At 44.7% G+C, this 23,503-nt stretch overlaps 1 protein-coding gene across 6 annotated transcripts in view; it reads left to right on the forward strand.

The window, feature by feature from the left end:
* GUCY2F (guanylate cyclase 2F, retinal) overlaps positions 1 to 23,279 on the forward strand; it is a 71,789-nt gene extending 48,510 nt beyond the window's left edge. For 3 of the 6 annotated variants that reach the window (XM_033946303.1, XM_033946304.1, XM_033946306.1), the window contains 6 exons: positions 440 to 614; positions 6,313 to 6,411; positions 8,936 to 9,030; positions 20,613 to 20,698; positions 20,805 to 20,890; positions 22,989 to 23,279. In XM_033946303.1, coding sequence (XP_033802194.1) covers positions 440 to 614; positions 6,313 to 6,411; positions 8,936 to 9,030; positions 20,613 to 20,698; positions 20,805 to 20,890; positions 22,989 to 22,999 — 552 coding nt within the window. In that variant the 3' untranslated portion in view covers positions 23,000 to 23,279. Of the gene's footprint in view, positions 1 to 439; positions 615 to 6,312; positions 6,412 to 8,935; positions 9,031 to 20,612; positions 20,699 to 20,804; positions 20,891 to 22,988 lie in introns of those variants that run through there. The other 3 variants (XM_033946305.1, XR_004539609.1, XR_004539610.1) reach the window with 3 other exon arrangements.
* The last annotated feature ends 224 nt before the right edge of the window (positions 23,280 to 23,503 follow it).

Genomic DNA, 23,503 nt, shown 5'->3' on the forward strand with positions numbered 1-23,503 from the left:
CTAGTAGGTATATTCAGCAGTTTCCCCTTAGATGATCTTAAGGATCTCTGTGGGATAGGCCAACAAATTCTTCCTTCTAAGTAATTAGGACCAAGTCCTCGCAACACTTGGTATAGCATAAACGGTTCCCTCTAAGCTGAGCAGGAGTCCTTCAACTGCATTGCTGCCAGTCGGAGGGGGGAGGGGGGTGTCAGTATTGTGTTTTCAATGGCTAGAGACAGGCAAGGTTCCCTGGAGTCCTGCAGAGCTTGTCTGTCCCTCACTATTGAAAATGAGATAGTGAAATAGCACCACCCGCTGGCAGGACTATAACTAGAGGGCTCAGCGGGAACAATGATAGCATGGCCAAATTTTCTTATGCATTTGCAAAGCTTTATTCAGTACAATACTCTGAAATGAAATGCTTTTAATGAGTTCCTGAATTTTTGCCTGTTGACAGGTGGAAACAATAGGAGATGCATACATGGTGGCCTCGGGGCTTCCCAAGAGAAATGGGAACAGACATGCAGCTGAAATCGCTAACATGTCACTTGATATCCTCAGCGCCGTAGGATCCTTCAAAATGCGACACATGCCAGATATACCTATAAGAATCCGAATAGGTTTACATTCAGGTAATACTTTGTACAGAAGTACGGTCCAGGCAACCCAAAGCTGAACATACTATGGCTTATTTTCTTTGAGACATATAGTATCAAGCACTGGCTAAGATGCCCACTCTCATTCTTCTCTGGATGACAAAGTGTAACCAATATACAAAGCAAGAAAATATTTCACTCAACACATAATTAAGCTCTAGAATTCGTTGCCAGAGAATGTGGTAAATGCAGTTAGCACAGCAGGGTTTGAAAATTGACAAATACCTACAAGAAAAGTCAATAAGCCATTATTAAGGTGGACTTGGAAAAATCCACTGCTTATTCCAGGGATAAGCAGCATAAAATGTTTTACTTTTGGTATATTGCCAGGTACTTGTGACCTGTGCTGGCCAGAGCTGGGAATAGGATACTGGAATCAATAGAACTTTGGGCTGTCCAGTATGGCAACACTTATGTACCAGATATATTTTGCATGGATGAACGAGTATGTCTATAGATTTATAGCTGTTTTCAGTGTTTAGGGTGCAGCTAAGGGTCAGGATAATGTCCTGCATTCTCGTTAGGCTGTGGAAAGTGACGAGCCCTTAACACAAATCTATGGAGCTTAATTGTCATGGGAAGAGGATTTTCCCTTCACCGCAATATGTCAGAAGGAAGCTGGACACGTTAACCATGTCGGGAAAACTCCCCAAAACAACATTCCTTTGTGTCTGAGTATTTTGTTTTTCATGTAATAATGTTATTGCAGCAGAAATTCCAGCGTCACAGCTCATCATGCTTTGAAACAGAAGCCTTTCCCCCCCCCCTATAGACCCTCTTCTGTTTATGCTATATCCAGAGCTTGCTGTAATTTTCTTCAAGGAGATTCACAGCAGGTCTTTTTTGTTGACTGATGTGCTGCTAGGCTGAAAGGGTTTCAGCCATTTCGGGGTCTACATTCAAACAGACTTTTCATAAAAGACTGGCCTCCGAGAACAATTACCTTTTCTCTCTGTGGTGAAAAGCACATTGTAGGACTTTGCAGGGAAAAGAGGAAACACTGAGGGTGGCACCAGGCGAGAGTGGGAACGTAGGAAAAATAACTGCACTGCTTATCATTTTTATAACACCATAGGGCTGTACACTGGTGATAAAGAACTAGACCAGATGTTTACAATTAATCCAAAGAATAATTTTCAATAGCTGAATAGGAAAAAGATGGAAATTACAATTTCACATATTCAGAAAACAAAGTGCTTTTATGGCGTTTTAAAAAACATCATAACCAGTCTTTAAGCATAGCAGGTTCCTGCCTGAGAGAGCTTATACTCTTATTGTTACCTACTACCGTTTATTCTTTCTGTAATGCTACCAGATGCGCGCAGTGCTGTACATTAAACACGCAAGAGACGGTCCCTGCTCAAAAGAGCTTACAATCTAATTATGACAGACACACAGGACACAGGGTAGAGACGGGTAGGAGTTGGCAGTAAGAGGAGAGGGGTAAAGACAAGAAAGACTTAGCCATAGAATGATGTTCTCAGGGCAGGGTATAGGGAGAGAGATTGAGTGAATACACTTGTAGGACAGTTAGAGGAATTTGAACTGTAAGTAGAAGTGAACAGGGAGCCAGTGTAGCGACCTTGGCGGAATACAAGGCGCTGAGGCAATAGGAAATAAAGAAACCTTTTACTATAGGGTGTCGGAATCTGGGCTAAGTGCATCTTAAGTTTCAAGTTTCAAGTTTATTATATTATTTGATTAAACGCTTTTCAGAATACAAAGCGTTTTACAAAGAAATAAAATTAAATTTCTAAAATCACAAATACATTGTAATTAAAATTAACTACTTTAAATTAAAAAATAAAAACAAACTAGGGTAAACAATCCACATGAAACAATAGGAAAGGGGGAAGAAAGAATAAAAAATACAATTTGTAAATAAAATAAAAAAATAAAAATAAAAATAAGCAGGTCGGGTTAGTACATAGGGAAGGTAAGAAGAGAAGGAAAAGAGAAAAAGAGAGAGAAGAAAAAAAAAAAAAATTTTTTTTGAGAACTAGAAAATCTAAAGAGAAGGGAAATATAAACTGAATTTAATGAAGGAAGAAAAAGAAATTCGGAATTAATCGGAAAATTAAACTTTTAGTTAAAGGCTTTTTTAAAAAGAAGACATTTTAAACTATTCTTAAATTTTTTCAAGTCTTGTTCAAGCCGTAAATATAGAGGGAGAGAGTTCCAAATAGATGGGGCAGTAACTGAAAAGATCAGGTCACGGCGAATACCAATGATTTTTAATGAGGGAACATAAAGGGTAGCTTGTGAAGAGGATCTAAGAACTCTTGACGAACTATAAGGAATCAGGAGCCTATCTATAAATGCAGGAGTATTATTTTTAATTGTCTTAAAGACTAAAAGAGCTATTTTATATTTTATCCTGTATGAAATTGGCAACCAATGAGCGTTTTGAAGAAGAGGCGTGACATGATCGAATTTATTTGAACCTGAAATTACCTTTATAGCAGTATTTTGTATGATTTGGAGGCGCCTAATATCCTTGAGATAAGCCCCCTTTAATAACGAATTGCAGTAGTCTAGTTTTGAAATCACTAGTGAGTGAATTAAAGTATTGAGAGAAAATGAATCGAGAATTGGAACCAACGAACGAATCATTCTTATTCTATAGAAACAATTTTTAACCAATGCACTGATGTGTAATCGAAAAGTAAGATTGTTGTCTATAATGACACCCAATATTTTAGTATTGGTAGTGAGATTAAGGGGTTTGTTATCAATTAAAATTGGGTTAATGAGTTGTGCGCCTTCTTTCCCTGAGAAAAGCAAAGATGTGGATTTATTGATACTTAAAGAAAGTTGATTAACATTCAACCATTCGTGTACTTTGGCCAACTTACGTTTAATTTCGAATATGTCCTGGGAACTTGAGGAATCTATAGGGTGCAAAAGTTGAAAATCATCAGCGTAGGCATACACTGTGAATCCTAGACTCTCCTGCATACCAAATGGCCTGAGAAGCAGGGGAGCCAGGTTCAAATCTCACCACAGCTCTTTGTGACTCTGGGCAAAGCCATGTAGCCCTCCATTGCCCCAGACACAAAATAAGCGCTTATTTAATATATATATAAACTGCTTTGATTGTAACCACAGAAACGTTGTACCGTATTTCAAATCCTGTCCCCTTTCCCTAAGTTCAGGTTCAACATGGCACAGTTAAGGGCATTTTTACCTGTAAAATCTGCAAAAAAAAAGTCACTCCCCTGTGAACTGTCACTGCACACAAAAAGTTTATCCAATGAGCCTCGGACACACTGACTGAATAAACAATTCCAGGTCAGGTACTTTCAGCCAATAAGGTAACATGTCCTTAATCATCGTCTCCTCCTGCCTGACCTGAAATTGTATATTCAGTCAGTGTGTCTGAGGCTCATTGGATAAACTTTTTGTGTGCAGTGACAGTTCACAGGGGAGTGACTTTTTTTTTGTTTATTAGTTATATACCTAAAAAGTAAAAATGTGACAAAAAATCCCTTTACAATTTGTTACCTGTAAAGATCTAACATGGGAGCGCTTATCACCTCCTATTAACCAGTTACACACAGTAATTCGAATACGCTACTTTATTAAAGCTTTCATGCCCATTCTCCACCCATAACATGCTCACTCCCAAATTGATTTAAAAAAATTGATTTTTAAAAACCCTAATATGTGAGGGAGCACGCAGAGAATGACACGGTGACAAAATTCATCACCGTTCCCGTCCCCGCGGATAACCGCGGGAAATAATCCCATGTCATTTTCTATTGTCTATTTCAACCTCAGTCCTACACCAGCATTCTTCAAAGCAAAGCTTGCGGTTGTGGCCATTCATACTCTGATTCTTATGTGAGCCAAGGATAATGAAGCCATTGTGACATCACTGATGTGATTGGCTCTTAGGCACTGGTGGAATGAGGCATTATGACATCACAATATCTGCTCTGGATACCAGAGACTGTCATTCTGTAGTGTCTGGTTCAACCTCGGTCCTTCTACACCAGCATTCTTCAAAGCAAAGCTTGAGGGTCAGTGGTTGTGGCCATTCATACTCTGATTCTTCCCTCTCTCCTTAAAGAATGACATGAAGATGGTTTCCCGCGGTTATCCGTGGGGACGGGAACGGTGATGAATTTTGTCACTGTGTCATTCTCTAGTAGCATGTGCTATCAGGTAAAATACCACTAAAAGCTTGAATGTGTTTTGTGATAGCCTGCTTTTGTCACATTAAGTACATCCTAGGACTTAATGTCTTTTAGTAAAAGGCCCCAACGTGACATGATGGAGGTCATAACCGCTGTACCCTCTAAGGCAGCATGCCGCAATCGTTTTGAAGCCATGGCACACTAAACACGGGGCCGCAGCTGGAGGGCACCCAGAAATGCATGGATGTCGACTCGATGATGTCATGTGCATATGCGACATCATCGTGTCCATATCCACGCCCACGAGGATGCTATCCAGCTGTGGCCCTGAGCCTCCTTTCACCGTCGGTGGGGGGTGTGGAGAGGAGATGCTAACGGCAGATAACTGCCTACAGGAGGTGCCCCTCGGCGCGAGAGGCACGTTCTGGACGCCGTCAGCCAGCACTGGCGCCTCTCTTCCTCACCAGCGGCGTCTCACGGCACACAGTTTGTGATTTGCTGCTCTAAAGCCGAGCAGCAGTCCTTCACCCGCCAGAAGGGGGTGCTGTTTTACAATCACATTTTCAATAGAGAGGGGGCAGGACTCAAAGGGAACCTGCCTATCCCTAGCAAAGGAAAGCACAATATTGTAGAAATACAGTTGGAGGACTCTTGCTCTGCTCAGAGGGAACAGTGAGCACAAAGAGAGCCAGAGTGGCAGAGACAGGCTTGGAACCCTGGCTTCCCTGGCAGTCCATTTCTCTAAGCCTCTTTTATTTTTGTTTACATCATGGGGACTTTATTTTATTTATTCATTCTCCTTTCCATTATTTTCCTTGCAATTCTTATTGGAATTTACCCTTTAAATGTAAGTTTGTCTTGTATTGTTTTATTCCTTTATTTAAAATTTTATTGTAAACCGCTTAGATTTTAATAGTTTTGTGTTTTATTTGCGGTATATTAAATAAATAAATTGAACTTGAACTAGGAATTTATTTTGAATTTCCCATGCTTGTTTATCAAGAGGAAATTTGTACATGCAAGCTTTCATTCTGCATATACCTATGTGAATTACAGTATAACATCCATAATAAAAACACTCATAATACAACATAAAACAGCTCGCTAGTTCACCATCGTATGACATCACCAACATGCAAAGCCTCGCACTACTCCAAAAGCTTGCACATTGTGACTGATGGCAGAACCAGACCAAATTAGCCTGTTCAGTATACCTGTAACGTGGCCTTTGGGTTTAATACTTTGTTCCTAGGGCAAGATTACAAAGTGTTTGTTTATTTAACTGCAGAATATCGCTCAAACCCTCGTATTTAATACTACGAAGTCGGAGTTTTGAGCATTGGGGCCTGGGTTAATAACACTCTGGTACAGTTCAGATCATACAGCTTTTGGAAGCTAGACAAGTTAGTGAAAAGCCTACAGCTGGTGTAAAAATGCTTGTTTCCTAGTGAAACAATATATAAAATACTGAGAATGGGACACAGCCTGTTAGGGAGACCCTCCTTAACGGAATCCTACAATGTGTTTCTCTCTAGGACCTGTAGTCGCAGGGGTGGTGGGTCTCACCATGCCGAGGTACTGTCTGTTTGGAGATACAGTGAATACAGCATCCCGGATGGAATCCACTGGGCTACGTAAGTAAAGACGTACCTAATTCTCTCTGTACTACTGTTTTCTAAGGATGAAAAGAAGCTATAAAAACAATACTTGCTTTTCTGTTATTTTCCCAGTTACAACCCATCCTTTCTCAACTCTGTGTAGAGACTGTCATTTTCTAGTGTCTATTTCAACCTCGGTCCTTCTACACCAGCATTCTTCAAAGCAAAGCTTGAGGGTCAGTGGTTGTGGCCATTCATACTCTGATTCTTATGTGAGCCAAGGATAATGAAGCCATTGTGACATCACTGACGTGATTGGCTCTTAGGCACTGGTGGAATGAGGCATTATGACATCACAATATCTGCTCTGGATACCAGAGACTGTCATTCTGTAGTGTCCGTTTCAACCTCGGTCCTTCTACACCAGCATTCTTCAAAGCAAAGCTTGAGGGTCAGTGGTTGTGCCCAATTATACTCTGATTCTTATGGGAGCCAAGGATAATGAAGCCATTGTGACATCACTGACGTGATTGGCTCTTAGGCACTGGTGGAATGAGGCATTATGACATCACAATATCTGCTCTGGATACCAGAGACTGTCATTCTGTAGTGTCTGGTTCAACCTCGGTCCTTCTACACCAGCATTCTTCAAAACAAAGCTTGCGGATCAGTGGTTGTGGCCATTCATACTCCGATTCTTCCCTCTCTCCTTAAAGAATGACATGAAGATTATTTACCGCGGTTATCCGCGGGGACAGTAATGGTGATGAATTTTGTCACCGTGTCATTCTCTACTGCCTAGTAATGTGGCAGAGGGAAGCCCCCGGTGGGGCAGGCCATGAAGCAGCCCGTTCAGAGCGCTGCCATTGCTGCTGCTTTAGGAGGCCTCAGAGGTATGTCAGGTCTCACTGGGGAAGGGGGGGTCGCTGAATCGGCTGGTCCGATTTTCTCGGTCAATGAATCAATTCACTGAAGTGAAACTCAGCGGCTCCCCTCATCCAGCTCTTTTCACTGGCGTGGTCCAGTTCTTGCAGAACGTTCAATACGATGCTACTAAGTCTCCCATCCACAAAAAATCTTCAATACAAATGTGTTTTCCATTCCATACTTACCTTTCTAGGAGTAAAAACTTGGAATAACCTCACAGAAACGACCAGAACAGTACCTACACCATATTCCGGAAGAAACTGAGTCGTTTTTACAGTTCAACAAGGGATTTAGAAAACCCGGCACTTTGTCCAGATTTTGGACGGCCCTGGATCTGCTAGAGCTCGGGGCTGCGTCTGGAGGGCTTCCGAGCATGCGTGGATGCAAGGCGATTATATCACACACACGTGTGAAGAAGAGGAGATGGGGTTGTGTGGAGGCGTGGCTGAGGTGGAATGGGGTGGGGCTGGGGACAGAGCAGGGTGGGGGGGGGGGGCCACATATCCTCTCTTTTTCCATAAAAAAATATGGTAACCCTAATCGTTGTTTTAAGTTCTGGAGTATAGGCCTTATCCAGACCTACTGATTTTTTTGTGAGGTTTCAAGTTCAAGTTTAATGGTTCTTTTGATGAATCGCTTCTAAGCGATGAACAATTTAAAATACATTCAGTGGGAAACAATACAGTACAAACTTTATATAGTAACATTGGGTTAAAAATTAACTCATCATACTCATAACATAAGGTAAAAAGGGGATGCGAAATACAATTCAATATAGGAAAGCAGAACAAAAAAGGGGAAGTACAAGAGGGAAACAAATGAAAGCATAAAATAATACAGTAAAATCATTGGATTATTAGATTAAGCACCAAAGGCATCTTTAAAAAGAAATGTTTTTAGATTACTTTTGAATTTTCCCAGATCATGCTCCTTTCGTAAATAAATGGGAAGGGCGTTCCAAGTCTGTGGGGCGGTTACCGAAAAAAATAAACTGCCGTCTTGTATTGATAATCTTAAGCGAAGGAATAGTTAGTAAATTTTGTTCATTAGATCTTAAAGCTCTGTTTGGATAGTATGGAATTAATCATTTACATATAAAAGCTGGAGTTTTATTAAGAAGAGACTTAAAGGCGAGCAAGCAAAGTTTATATGTTATCCGATGAATAACTGGAAGCCAGTGTGCATTTTTTTAAAAGAGGTGTAACATGATCAAACTTTCTAGATTTGGTTATAAGTTTAATGGAAACATTTTGAATAATTTGAAGACGTTTAATTTCATTCAATGATATTCCCTTAAAGAGTGCATTGCAGTAGTCTATTTTAGAAATCACCAAAGAGTGAATAAGAATATTTAATGATTTGGGGACATAGAAATTTAGAAATTGATTGAATCTTACGTAATCTGTAAAAAAGTAGTTTTAACAATATTACTGATGTGATCATGAAAATTCAGTTTGTTGTCAAAAGTCACCCCTAAAATTTTCTGGGTATGAGTACCTTTTAGGCCTCGTGATGTATAATTTAAACGTAGATCGCTTCAGTCTGGCTAAGACATGTTTATTTAATAGCATTTTAACCACCGTTTCTTTCCACGAGAGCTCTACGTTGGATAATGCTCTTGTTTCTTTTGCAGCCTATCGAATTCATGTCAGTAAAAGTACTGTTCAGACACTGAGCTCTTTAAACGAATTCTATCTCTTAGAACCGAGAGGAAGAACGGAACTTAAGGTACCGTCCAGCATCTTTCTTATTCCATTTCTATGCCTTCTTTGTACTACACCAGAGATAAAAACAGCAGACTGTGGAGGTCCTGAAAGATGATTTTTATTCGCTCTTCACAATAAAAATGCAAATAAAAGTCTGAATTAGTAATACACGTATGATTGTCCGTGTTTTGGCGAGACCGCCTTCCTCAGGGGCCCGGATGATGTAGAAATATGAGCAAAACAATGTACAGTGGTACCTCGGTTTACGAGTGCACCGGTTTGCGAGTGTTTTGCAAGACGAGCAAAACATTCGCAAATTTGGTGCCTCGTAAACCGAGCTTGCCTCGCTGTACGAGCGCCCCCCTCCCCCCCGAGAACCGGCATCCTCCCCCCCCGTGATCCGGCACCCCCACGCCGCCATCGGGCACCCCCCGCCGCCACCTGAGATCCCCCAACCCACCCGAACCCTCTTCTTACTTCCAGTGTAGCCTCCGCATCGGCACCAGCATGTTCTGTGCCCGAAAATCTGCTTCCTGTGCCGGGCCTTGAGCATGCACGCATGCTCAAGGCCCGGCACAGGAAGCAGATTTTCGGGCACAGGACATGCTGATGCCGGCGATGCCGATTCGGAGGCTACACTGGAAGTAAGAAGAGGGTTCGGGTGGGTTGGGGGATCTCAGATGGCGGCGAGGAGGGTGCCCGTTGGCGGCGGAGGGGGTGCATGATGGTGGCGGGGGGTGCCGGATCACGGGGGGGAGGGTTCCCGTTCGCAGGGGGGGGCCTTCGGGGAGGAGCAATGCCAGTTCTCGTGGGGGGGGGGGAGCAGCACTGCTGGCCTCGTGGGGGGGGGGGGAAGGTTTGGGGTGGGAACATATCAAAGCAAGTTTCCCTTACTTCCTATGGGGAAACTTGCTTTGATATACGAGCATTTTGGATTACGAGCATGCTCCTGGAACGGATTATGCTCGTAATCCAAGGTACCACTTTATGGTGTCTTTGAGCATGAAACCTGACTGCGATTTTACACGCCACTCTGCTTGCTTCAAGCCATTTTCAGGTTTTATGCTCAAAGACACGTACATTATTTTGCTCATATTTCTATCTTTGTACCTTACCTCATCCGGACCCCTGAGGAGGGCGGTCTCGCCGAAACACGGACAATCGTACGTGTATTACTAATTCAGACTTTTATTTGCATTTTTATTGTGAAGAGCGAATAAAAATCATCTTTCAGGACATCCACAGTCTGCTGTTTTTATCTCTAGATTGTTTACACTGTGGATCATTGGGTCTCCCTTTTTCTGTGTGTTCTACCACACCAGGACATGCTTTTTAATATGATTTTCAGAACGGGAAGCTGGAATCTGCTCGGAGAAGCAGAAGTTCCACCCCCCAGAGGCTGACATTAGAATTGCAGGCTTCGTTTAAATGGGGCTGGGGAGGATGGCGCTTTCTGGCTGTAGCTCCTTTAGGTCTTTACTCGGTGGCGTGGCGAGGGCGAGAGGCGCCCGGGACGGTGGTGCACCTCTGCCCCCTCCCTTCCCCCATGCTCTAGTTTATTCACTGCCGTGACCAACAACATCAACGCATTCCTCGCGACCGCCTCAGCTCTCCCTCTGACGTCTTTTCCTAGGTGCGGCGCCTGGAAGTGTTGTTGGCGCGCGCCAACACGGTCGCGAGGAGCACATTGAAATTGTTGGTCGTGGCGGTGAATGGCTAGAGGTACGGGGGAAGGGAGACGTGTGCGCTAGGGGGGGTGGAGTGGGAAGAGGCTGAAGACAGAGAGAAGGAGGAGGGGTGTCGGCGCCCCCCCACAATGAAAGCGCCTAGGGTGAACAGCCCCCCCTTACTAAGCCACTATCTTTACCTAGTAGTGTGCAGTAATGGTGTTATATTTGCAAGTTCTTCTTACCTTCATCTAATGCAGGGGTGTCAAAGTCCCTCCTCGAGGGCCGCAATCCAGTCGGGTTTTCAGGATTTCCCCAATGAATATGCATGAGATCTATGTGCACTGCTTTCAATGCATATTCATTGGGGAAATCCTGAAAACCCGACTAGATTGCGGCCTTCAAGGAGGGACTTTGAGATCCCTGGTCTACGTTATGGGATGTCGGCCAGGGTGTAGCTCATTTCCAGCTTACTGACACACACACCTCAACTTGGGATAGCCTCGGCACAGTCTCTTGTATTAGAATTTAATACCGAGGTAAAAGCCGGAAAATTTTAGGCCTTGAAAAATAGGTGATAATGAGCGAATTCTCTCTCTACGGCAGAGGTGTCAAAGTCCCTCCTCGAGGGCTGCAATCCAGTCGGGTTTTCAGGATTTCCCCAATGAATATGCATGAGATCTATTAGCATACAATGAAAGCAGTGCACGCAAATAGATCTCATGCATATTCATTGGGGAAATCCTGAAAACCTGACTGGATTGCGGACCTTGAGGAGGGACTTTGACTTCCCTGATCTAATGTATCCCTGGAAAACATATCGCTCTGCTGTATGACATGTTATAAGTTATGGTTCTTATTTTAGCTTAGAGTTCTATTCTCTCTACTGGTAAACAGGGCTTTTGGATCTTAGCAGATTAATTTTGATTGCTTTTCCTACACTGTTTGTGCAGCTATGATTCACACGTAATTCTAGACATGTAATTTAAACTTCTTTAAGAATTAGATTTAATTACTCATCTTTCCAGTCCTGAGCTCAATATGAGTGACATTCTTTTTCAGCAGGGATTTCCTTATCCCCCAGTAGAGGCAGTGGAGACAAAGACTGTCTGTCTGAATTCAAGAAAGCATGGGACAGGCACGCGGGATCTCTTATGAAGAGGAGGAGATGGCGGATGCTATGGATGAGCAGACTGGCTGGGCCTTTTGGCCTGTATCTGCCATCATGTTTCTATAATCAGAAAGTTCTTTGACATCACAATGCAAGTGTTAAGAGTCTTGGCCAATAGGGAGAAGATGAGATAGTGGATGCTGCGGATGGGCAGACTGGGTGGGCCATTTGGCCTTTATCTGCCGTCATGTTTATATGTTTCTAGAGTACTGGAGAACTAAAATTTTACCTGGTACAATGGAGCTAGAGAATGGCACGGTGACAAAATTCATCACCGTTCCCATCCCCGCGGATAACCGCGGGAAACCATCTTCATGTCATTCTTTAAGGAGAGAGGGAAGAATCAGAGTATGAATGGCCACAACCACTAACCCTCAAGATTTGCTGTGAAGAATGCTGGTGTAGAAGGACCGAGGTAGAAACAGACACTACAGAATGACAGTCTCTGGTATCCAGAGCAGATATTGTGATGTCATAATGCCTCATTCCACCAGTCCCTAAGAGCCAATCACACCAGTGATCTCACAATGGCTTCATTATCCTTGGCTCACATAAGAATCAGAGTATGAATGGCCACAACCACTGACCCGCAAGCTTTGCTTTGAATAATGCTGGTGTAGAAGGACCGAGGTTGAAATAGACACTAGAAAATGACATGGGATTATTTCCCGCGGTTATCCGCGGGGACGGGAATGGTGACGAATTTTGTCACCGTGTCATTCTCTAAATGGAGAATAAAACAAATTGCCTGAGGTCATGAGAGGATCAGTGGGAGAACCCTGATTTCCTCAAGCTTTAGCCTACTGCTTTAGTCACTAAGCCTCTCCTCCACTTGTGAAAAAAAAGTGTGCTTGGTGGGGAAATGGAACATGAGTTTTGGCTACCTGAATTTTTCTAAGAACTTTTCTAATATTGTCAAAAGTCAGTGTTATGGAATTGGGATATTATTCATTGTGGAGCCAGTGCGGTGTCTTATATTGGCATGCTATCAGGGGAAGACTTGAAAACCAGATAAAAACAGCGCTGGGGAAGGCTAATTTCAAAGCAGTGCCCACAGGTAATTGCCAACAGATTGAATCGGAGGTTTTTCTCCCCTATTGTGTCTATGTGAAAATGCTCTGAACGTTTGGATCTATGTAACATAGTAGATGACGACAGATAAGAACTGTTAGGGCATCCAGTGTCCAGGGCTGGCTCAAGTAGAGTTACTGGACATCCGGATTTCCCATGTCCTCCTTTTGAGGGCACTTTGTCCGGGTTTTGAAAAGCTTCCAACAAATCGCCGTCGGGCAGGAGGGCATCCGCGCATACGCAGATGCCACGCGAGGGCGTCGTGCCTGTGACATCACGTCCACACATGCGTGGATGCCCTCCTGCCCGACGAGAGCAGGCAGTGGGGGGATTGGGGCAGGACTGGGGCATAACGGGATGGGGATGGGTGGGCTTGGGTGGGCCTGGGGGGTGGGCCTAGGGGGGGGGTCTAGATTTTCCCTGGGCTCAAGAGATTACGGCGCCCCAGCCCATGACCGAACCCCGGTCCACACCCCACCTCCCGGCCAATTCCCTCTTCCGACGCTACTGCCCTGTCCAGTCAGTATGCGGCTTTATAGGCCAGCTGCCACGAAGAGGGAGGGCCAGTGTCGGCGTCAAGCAGTAGCGTTGGAGGAGAGAAACGCGGCACTTCCTTCCTCTAATGCTGACGCTGGTCCTCCCCCCTCGTGGCAGCTGGCCTATGAAGCTGCACCCTGACAGAACTGGGCGGCAACGTCAGAAGAGGGCGGAGGGAAGCGTTCAAGCTGAATGGCAAACTTCATTTATAATAATAATAATAGTTTATTTTTATATACCGCCATACCCGGGAGTTCTAAGCAGTTCACATCAATCAATCATTATACATACAGTACAGATAAGAACATAAGAAGCGCCATCTCCGGAACAGAACCTAGGTCCATCAAGTCTGGCGATCCGCACACGTGGTGGCCGCGCCAGGTGTACCTTGGCATAGTTTTGGTCCCCATATCTCTCTAAGCTTCTCGTAAAGAGAAGTGCATCTAGCCTACCCTTACCCTTGTCACTTCATGCCACTCATAAGGAGATGTACATCTAACTTACCCTTAAATCCTAGAATGGTGGATTCCGCAATTACCTCTTCTGGGAGAGCATTCCAGGTGTCCACCACTCGTTGCGTGAAGCAGAACTTCCTGATATTTGTCCTGAAATTGTCCCCCCTTAGCTTCAGCTCATGTCCTCTTGTCCGTGCCACATTAGACATTGTAAATAATGTTTTTTCCTGCTCTATTTTGTCGATTCCTTTCAGTATTTTTAAAGTCTCGATCATATCCCCTCGCAGTCTCCTTTTCTCAAGGGAGAACAACCCCAGTCTCTTAAGTCTTTCCTCGTAATCCAGGTTCTCCATACCTTTCACCAGCTTTGTTGCTCGTCTCTGCACCCTCTCCAGCAGTTTTATATCCTTCTTTAGGTTGGGAGACCAATGCTGGACGCAGTATTCCAAGTGTGCTATAAAGCGGCATTATGACTTTCTCCGATCTACTCGTGATTCCCTTCTTTATCATGCCTAGCATTCTATTCGCGTTCTCCGCTGCCGCCGCACATTGCACCGACGGCTTCAGTGTCCTGTCGATTAATACTCCCAGGTCCTTTTCCTGTTCAGATTTTCCCAGAGTTGCACCTGACATACTATACTTGTGTTCCTTATTTTTTCTGCCTAAGTGCATCACTTTGCATTTTTCCACATTAAACTTCATCTGCCATTTATCTGCCCAATTCTCCATCTAAAATTTCGGCAAAGTTAAAAGCTTACAGTGGGAAGATACAAACAATTTAAAATGAGATAAAAATTATAAGTAATAAGATACATTAGGTTGCCAGTCTATTGACTAATTGAGTTTTTACCTGTTTTCTAAAATCAAGAGAAGAGGAAGCTTCTAACGCAATTTTGGCAAGCCATGCATTCAGTGTGGCCGCCTGAAAAGAAAAGGTTCTGTCGAGGAACCTTTTGTAATGACAGGATTTTACTGAGGGATATGCAAACAAGTGTCCTCTTCGAGAGCTCTTATTAATGTAACTCAGGGTAAAATGAGGGGTGAGATAGCCTGGTAGCATGCCAAATACTGCTTTGTAGCAGAGACATGAGAACTTATGGGCCGGTGACGTCAAGGCCCCGGACATTCGTCACCCTTTAGCCCCATACCTGGTCCATACCCGTAGGTTAAGCTGGCCCTGCCAGTCTCTACCATGGGCTCCCTGGGACCATACGTGCAGCTACGGCCATGCACTTTTATGGTTTTCAGGAATATGGGATAGGGTTACCAGATTTCCTGATTTAAAAAAAAAAAAAAAAAAAAGAGGATGCGTGGCTGCACCCCATTCTGCTCCCAGTCACACCCTATTCTGTCCCAACCCTGCCCCCACATGGACCTCATCTCTTCTTCCCCGACCTCGAGACCATGGCTGGAAATCCATCCAGACACTCGCTCAGTGCTCTAAAAAGAGGACATTTCTGGGTTTTTCAGGATATTGGGTAACCCCTAATCAGGGAACACTGTGGATGCCTGGAAGATTCAGTGAGTTCAAGGTTTCCTGTATTCCAGGCTGCAGTGACACAGACTTGAGCCCCCCCCTCCCCTCTCCCCCCTATGGAATGCTCTCCCATTGGATAAACGACTGGAAGAATCATTGGACAAATTTAAGACCAAACTAAAAACTTTCCTATTTAGAGATTCATTTCTAACCTAAGAATGGGCGATTCCATTCACAATGACGAACACCAACCGCTTTTAAGAAGTGCTATCCCCCCCCCCACCCCTATGGTTTTTCCCTCCCCATTTTAACACCCTTTTATTTTATCTCGATGTATTTTACTCTCACCTTCCCCTTCATAGAAACATAAAAACATAGAAGATGACGGCAGAAAAGGGCTACAGCCCATCAAGTCTGCCCACTCTGCTTACCCACCCCCTGTCTATGCCCTAATGACCCAATTTCCTTATCTTGACCCTCATAGGGATCCCACATGGGTATCCCATTTATTCTTAAAGTCTGGCACGCTGTCTGCCTCGATCACCTGCACTGGAAGCTTGTTCCAATGATCAACCACTCTCTCTGTGAAGAAATACTTTCTGGTGTCTGCAGCAGCCACTCTCTCCTCCTCTCCCTATTGGCTAAGGCTCTTAACATTTGCAGCTCCTCTTCCTATAGGCTAAGGCTCTTTACACCTGCATTGTGATGTCATAGAACTTTCTGATTATAGAAACAAGATGGCAGATAAAGGCCAAATGACCCATCATAGAAACATAGAAACATAGAAGATGACGGCAGAAAAGGGCTACAGCCCATCAAGTCTGCCCACTCTGCTTACCCACCCTCTGTCTATGCCCTAATGACCCAATTTCCTTATCTTGACCCTCGTAGGGATCCCACATGGGTATCCCATTTATTCTTAAAGTCTGGCACGCTGTCTGCCTCGATCACCTGCACTGGAAGCTTGTTCCAATGATCAACCACTCTCTCTGTGAAGAAATACTTTCTGGTGTCGCCATGAAATTTTCCGCCCCTGAGTTTGAGCGGGTGCCCTCTTGTGGCCGAGGGTCCCTTGAGAAAGAAAATATCATCTTCCACTTCGACACGTCCCGTGAGGTACGTCCCGTGAGGGTTTCTGATGCAGCAGGAGGATAAAGCACTCCCGCAGCTGCCAGCTACTGAATGCTCGCAAATTTTCTTTTTGCGCATTGTGCCTCCCTCCTATGTCCTTGGTGTCCCAGTGCCTCCTTCCTATGCCCCGGTGCCTTTCTATGCCCCCGGTGCCTCCTTCCTATGTCCTTAGTGCCCTCTTCCTCCCTCCCTCCCCCTCAAGCTGACCTGCACCAGCTGCATTTAATTACTTCCCGCCATCCCCCAAAATCATGCTGAAGCCTGCCCACCCCCAAGCCAACCTGCTGCAGATTCCTCCTCCCCCCTTCCGGTCCGGCACCCGCCCGTCTGTCCGTCCATTCGCTCCTCGCCCGTCTGTCCGCTCACCATCGCCGCTCGTCCACTATATTTACTTACAGCCCCGCTGGTGCCGCAACGAAGGGAAGGGCCTGGCGCGTACCCACAAGCCTTCTCCCAATGTCAATTCTGACGTTGGAGAGAAGGTCCAGGCCAGCCAATCCTGGACCTTCTCTGCAACGTCAGAATTGACGTTGGGAGAAGGATTGTGGGTACGCGCCTGGTCCTTCCTTTCATTGCGGCACCAGCAGGGCTGCAAGTAAATATAGTGGGGGAGTGGCGGCAGCGAGTGGACAGACAGGCTTCATATACCGTGCATTTAGAAACCCTGCCTTATGCTGCAGACAAGGGCAAAGTACAGTCGCCTCTGACGCCATGGGCCAGGTTAAAAAGCTAAACGGGCTGTATTTGGCCCACAGGTCGTAGTTTTCCCATGTCTGTACTAGATAATAGATGGTATATCAAGTGTTGAATAAACTTAGAAACTTAACTTGCTGCCTCTGCTTTGCTGTAATGAGACATCTGAGTGCATATATATGGGATGGTGTCCTCAGACCTTTCTTCAGCAGGCTGAGCAGTGGGAGGGGCTCTGCAGTGTGTTACTGCTGTTGCCTCCCTAAGGAACAAATCCAGGTGTTTGTTAAGAGCAGTGCTTTTGCTACAAGATTGTGCCTAGAAGGATGGAAAATCCATCAATTGTTGATCTCCTGGCAAGAGGCATTGCTCACATCTTCCTCCGCAGCTCATCTGCTGCTGACTAAGTGCTGTCAAATTGAAACATTTCATAGGGCTGTGCATATGTGTTAATCCACCGTTGCCTGAAAGCAAAAGAATGGTTATAGGCAATTTTTGCACTGCTGTCAGATCTTCTTGAATGTCAAACCGTTTTGATACTTTACTACGTGGCATATTGGTAATTTATGAGAGGCACAAGAAATTTTACTTGTCGTTCTCTCTGTTTTGTATTAAGCAAAACCCGCTACACTTGCTTTTAGGTAATGACATACAGAAAACCTTGGATTGCAAGTGTTTTGCAAGACAAGCAAAACATTTTATTAAATTTTAACTTGATATACAAGCAATGTCTTGCAATACAAGTACATACAGTATAGACACATCACAACTGAGCCGATGGTTCTTCTCTCTCTCAAACTCTCGCACTCACTCTCACTCACTCTCTCACTCACACTCACACCCTCTCATTCACTCACACTCTCTCACACTCACACTCTCACTCACACTCTCATTCACACTCACTGACACTGACACTCTCTCATTCACACTCACACTTTCTCTCTCTCTCTCACTCTGGCACTGCAAGAGTGTAGTGAATGTTCTAAAGAAGCAAAGTCTTGCAATACAAGTACATACAGTATACACACATCACAACTGAGCCGATGGTTCTTCTCTCTCTCAAACTCTTGCACTCACTCTCTCTCACTCACTCTCTCACTCACACTCACACCCTCTCATTCACTCACACTCACACTCTCACTCACACTCACTGACACTGACACTCTCTCATTCACACTCACACTTTCTCTCTCTCTCTCACTCTGGCACTGCAAGAGTGTAGTGAATTTTCTAAAGAAGCAAAGTCTTGCAATACAAGTACATACAGTATACACACATCACAACTGAGCCGATGGTTCTTCTCTTTCTCAAACTCTCGCACTCTCTCTCACTCACACTCTCTCACTCACACTCACACCCTCTCATTCACTCACACTCACACTCTCATTCACACTCACTGACACTGACACTCTCTCATTCACACTCACACTTTCTCTCTCTCTCTCACTCTGGCACTGCAAGAGTGTAGTGAATTTTCTAAAGAAGCAAAGTCTTGCAATACAAGTACATACAGTATACACACATCACAACTGAGCTGATGGTTCTTCTCTCTCTCAAACTCTTGCACTCACTCTCTCTCACTCACTCTCTCACTCACACTCACACCCTCTCATTCACTCACACTCACACTCTCACTCACACTCACTGACACTCACACCCTCTCATTCACTCACACTCTCTCACACTCACACCTCATTCACACTCACTGACACTCTCTCACTCACACTCACACTGTCTCTCTCTCTCTCACTCTGGCACTGCAAGAGTGTAGTGACTGTTCTAAAGAAGCAAAGTCTTGCAATACAAGTACATACAGTATACACACATCACAACTGAGCCGATGGTTCTTCTCTCTCTCAAACTCTTGCACTCACTCTCTCTCACTCACTCTCTCACTCACACTCACACCCTCTCATTCATTCACACTCACACTCTCACTCACACTCACTGACACTGACACTCTCTCATTCACACTCACACTTTCTCTCTCTCACTCTGGCACTGCAAGAGTGTAGTGAATGTTCTAAAGAAGCAAAGTCTTGCAATACAAGTACATACAGTATACACACATCACAACTGAGCCGATGGTTCTTCTCTCTCTCAAACTCTCGCACTCACTCTCTCTCACTCACTCTCTCACTCACACTCACACCCTCTCACTCACACTCTCTCACACTCACACTCTCACTCACACTCTCATTCACACTCACTGACACTGACACTCTCTCACTCACACTCACACTTTCTCTCTCTCTCTCACTCTGGCACTGCAAGAGTGTAGTGAATGTTCTAAAGAAGTAAAGTCTTGCAATACAAGTACATACAGTATACACACATCACAACCGAGCTGATGGTTCTTCTCTTTCTCAAACTCTCGCACTCTCTCTCACTCACACTCTCTCACTCACACTCACACACTCTCTCTCTCACTCTGACACTGCAAGAGTGTAGTGACTGTTCTAAAGAAGCAAAGTCTTGCAATACGAGTACATACAGTATACACACATCAAAACTGAGCCGATGGTTCTTCTCTCTCTGACGCTGTGGGAGTGTAGTCAGGGCAGGATTAATTTGTCAAGGGCCCCTAGGCACACAAGTACACTGGGCCCCCTGGCCCGCCCCACCCCACCATGCGCCCAGGCGGAAATAGGAAGCTGTGTCAGAGGGAAGCTTTGGGCAAGCAGCACCACTTGCACAATTACAGTTCCCGGTGCCTTTCTTACTTGCGTTGCTTGCTTGTCTTATTTTCCGTCGATGGAGGGGGGAGAGCCTCGTTGCTAATCGGGGGGGGGGGGGCGCATTGCTGATTGATGCTGGAGGGGCTCATCGCCGTTTGGAAAAAACAAGGTTGATGCCCTCCTTCATCGGGCCCCCGTGACCATTTCGGGGCCCTAGGCACGTGCCTACTGGGCCTATTGGTTAATCCTGCCCTGAGTGCAGTGACTGTTCTAAATGAGTGAGGTCTTGCAATATAAGTACGTATAGTATTTTTTATTACAGTTTTGGGGTTGTGGAACGAATCGTCTGAGTTTCCATTATTTCCTATGGGGAAATTCGCTTTGATATACGAGTGCTTTGGATTACAAGCATTGCTTCTGGAACGAATTATGCTCGCAAACCAAGGTTTGACTGTATTTGGTTCCTTTAGGCGCCTCAAAGACTAGTGCAAAGCAAACTCAGTTGTGCACAGAAATGCCTAGAAATCAATGTACATGCAACGAAATTTAATGGGTTAGAATAATACCAATCTCTCTTGCTTGTTTCGGTTAAAATTCACTACAAAGGATGTTTGTGCTAAAACGCAGGCACACCTTACTGCTATACAACTTACTGTAGAAAACCTGCCCCCCCCACCCCTTCCATCTCCCCAGATGAACTTGTGCTTTTCTTTTTGGTTTGGCCAAGGGTAAAGGATTTGAGGAGACCTACTGGCTGGTTGGGAAAGAAGGGTTTGCAAAACTGCTACCTGTCCCACCGACGATCAAGTCTGGGTAAGAAAAGAGGGAGAGAGACAGGAGACGGGGGCACCTGCGGGCACAACTTCCTCTTAATCATTAGGGGTTCCTTGTGATGTCATTCTCTCAATATCTTCCACAGGCTGGGTCATGGCTTGCTGCAAAACGAGATAAAGGCTTTTGAAAGAAGAAAAGCAGAAAGAGAGCTTGCAAGGAAAAGCAATGGAGGTAATGTTATGTAGAAACATTATTTGCTTTTGAAGTTCGTGCAGGTGTGGCGGCAGAGGGGTGAGAGGTGAAGAGGAAGATGCTAGACTTGGGAGGCCTTTCTACCCCAACTTCAAGGGAAGATCATGGTTGAGCCGACCGGAGTCTTTTCTACAGGATGCCTTTGGACCCCATCCTCAGACGCTGTGGCCCTGATTCTATAAACAGTGCTTAAAACATAGGCACCGAGCATCGAGGATGTCAATCTTGAGTTAGGCACCATTTCTACAATTGCACCTAGTAACACCCAGTAGGCATTGAAACCTTAGGTGTCCCCTATTTATGACAGGACCTCCCTCCCCTTCAGATTCACTGAGCTCTGGAACAACCTTACCTCCCCCCTCCGGATCCTGAGCTCCCTCCAACTCTTCCGCAAACATCTGAAAACCTGGCTTTTTAAAAAAAATGTAACACTTACCCCTTCTTTGGCCTTCTAAGCCCCCCAAATATCCCTCTCACTATTCCCTTTAACCTCTTTGGAGTTTCCTTTCTCTCTCAACTCTTGTAAACCGTGCCGAGCTCTACGATTGTGGAGATGATGCGGTATATAAACCTAAAGTTTAGTTTAGTTTAGGTTTTCTTGACCTGAATACTGGCACTTAAATCCAATTTAGGCATCTAGATACAACTCATTCCCAAGATCCACTCCAAATCTGCCAATCAAGCCTAATTGAATAATTAAGTTAGGTGCCTAGATCGGTGTCTTTTATAGAATCAGAAACTGGGTGACCAACGTTCCCTTCATTGCTACTGCTATCTTGCTGCACTGTTTCTGCCGTAATACCATCTGAAGGATGACACACCCTCTCTATAAGGCTGTACTATTGGTGCATAGCCAAAACCTATACTGAACCTCATAATAATCTGATATTCTAATAGCTGCAAAAGAGCATTTCTGAAACAATGAACAAAAGAAAATGGAAACTAATGATGTTCTCCTAAATTAACCTAAAGAAAATTAATCTGTTCCTTCAGCCTCTAATCAAGGCAGTGGTTGTCAAACCTGCCCTGTGGGAACCTTCAGCCAGTTAGATTTTCAGGAACTCCACAATGAAGAGAGAGAGAGAGATCTGCCTTCGGTGGAAGAGGTGTATCTAAATCTCTCTCATGAATATTCATTGTGAATATTCCGAAAGCCTGACTGGCTAGACGTTCCCCCAGGACAGGTTTGGTAACCACAGCCTCAGAGAGCTAGATGCACTAAACAGGACTGGTAAGACCGCATGGGTGTGCTCTGATCCGATTTTTGGCCGATTCTAAAAGAGCTATTGATGCACACAAAAAAATTACCTTCAAATGATTCGTGTGGAAGTTCATCATAATCGCCGTCTCTCCCGTCCGATTGATCCCCTCCCCAGTACATCATGTGATGCTTGGAGAGGGGCCTAAGGCCCTAATTGGCTCAGATGCCTAGGGCCCCTCCCAAAGTGTCTGAGCCAATCAGGGCCCTAAGCTCCTCCCTCTGTATCCTGGGGTATAGGGGGAGGAGCCTAAGGAACTGATTGGCTCAGGCACCTAAGGCCCCTCCCCTTGGGTGCAAAGACAAGCAATTTTTGAAATTTATGCCAAATTATATTTTAAAAATTTTGAGAAATTAATTTCTATTGAACTGGAAAGAAAATATAAAGCTGTACATAAAATATATGTATACTCATACTTTTTAAAACATTATTAAAAAGTAACACATAGGAATACAGTGGTGTGAAAAAGTTTTAACCCCTTCCATTCTGATTTCTCCTATCAAGTCATGCTGCACTACAACCATAAAATAGAATGTCAACCCCCTCTCTCTTTCCACCCAGTGTCTTCCTGTCTCTCACTTCCTCCCCCTTTCATCAGATGTCTCTCCTGTCTCTTCCTCACCAGACACCTGGCCGCTGCAGCTTCTTGTGTGCAAAAGCGACAAGTCCCCTCTTGCCTCCCATGGCCACCCCAGCCGCTGCCGCTTCTCTGAACAAGCAGCAACAGTGGCAAAACGGTCTACCTTGTTCTCCTGCTTGAAACGTTCTGCAAGGCATAAGAAGATATTTCAGTATTGGTGTTTTTGGTTTGTTTCCAGGGAGGAACTGAGTTTTAGGGACTCCAAGCAGCTGCTGCTGAAGGCTGTGAGGCACATGATACCCAGATGTGCTACTTTGGCTCTTTACCTCTTGATGAAATAGGAAGTGGCTGAGCGCACGGCAGATGGTGACCCCAATCTTCTGGACTAATTTAGGACTGAGCCGCTTAGGAAGGCCATCCTTAACAAGCTTTACATATAGAGCAAGGCAGGATAAACTGGAACGCAACCTTCTCTCCTAACCCGCCGGGTGTTTCGTGTCTCAGCTGGACTCTCCCAGATAGCTCAAGCATCGCTCCTGTTCCATACGCAAAGATATGGACAAAACTAATTATGCATAGGTTAACATTAACCTGCATTGTATTCTTGCAGTATTTGCAATCCCATAAAAATAAATCTTGTGGTGAAAATGTGTGGATGTGTTCTGCTCGTTACCCTTTCGGCTGATCAGCTACAGTAAAACCTTGGATTACGAGTAACTTGGTGTGCGAGTGTTTTGCAAGATGAGCAAAAGG

The sequence above is a fragment of the Geotrypetes seraphini genome, chromosome 5 (genome assembly GCF_902459505.1).
Source record: "Geotrypetes seraphini chromosome 5, aGeoSer1.1, whole genome shotgun sequence".
Lineage (NCBI taxonomy): Eukaryota > Metazoa > Chordata > Amphibia > Gymnophiona > Dermophiidae > Geotrypetes > Geotrypetes seraphini.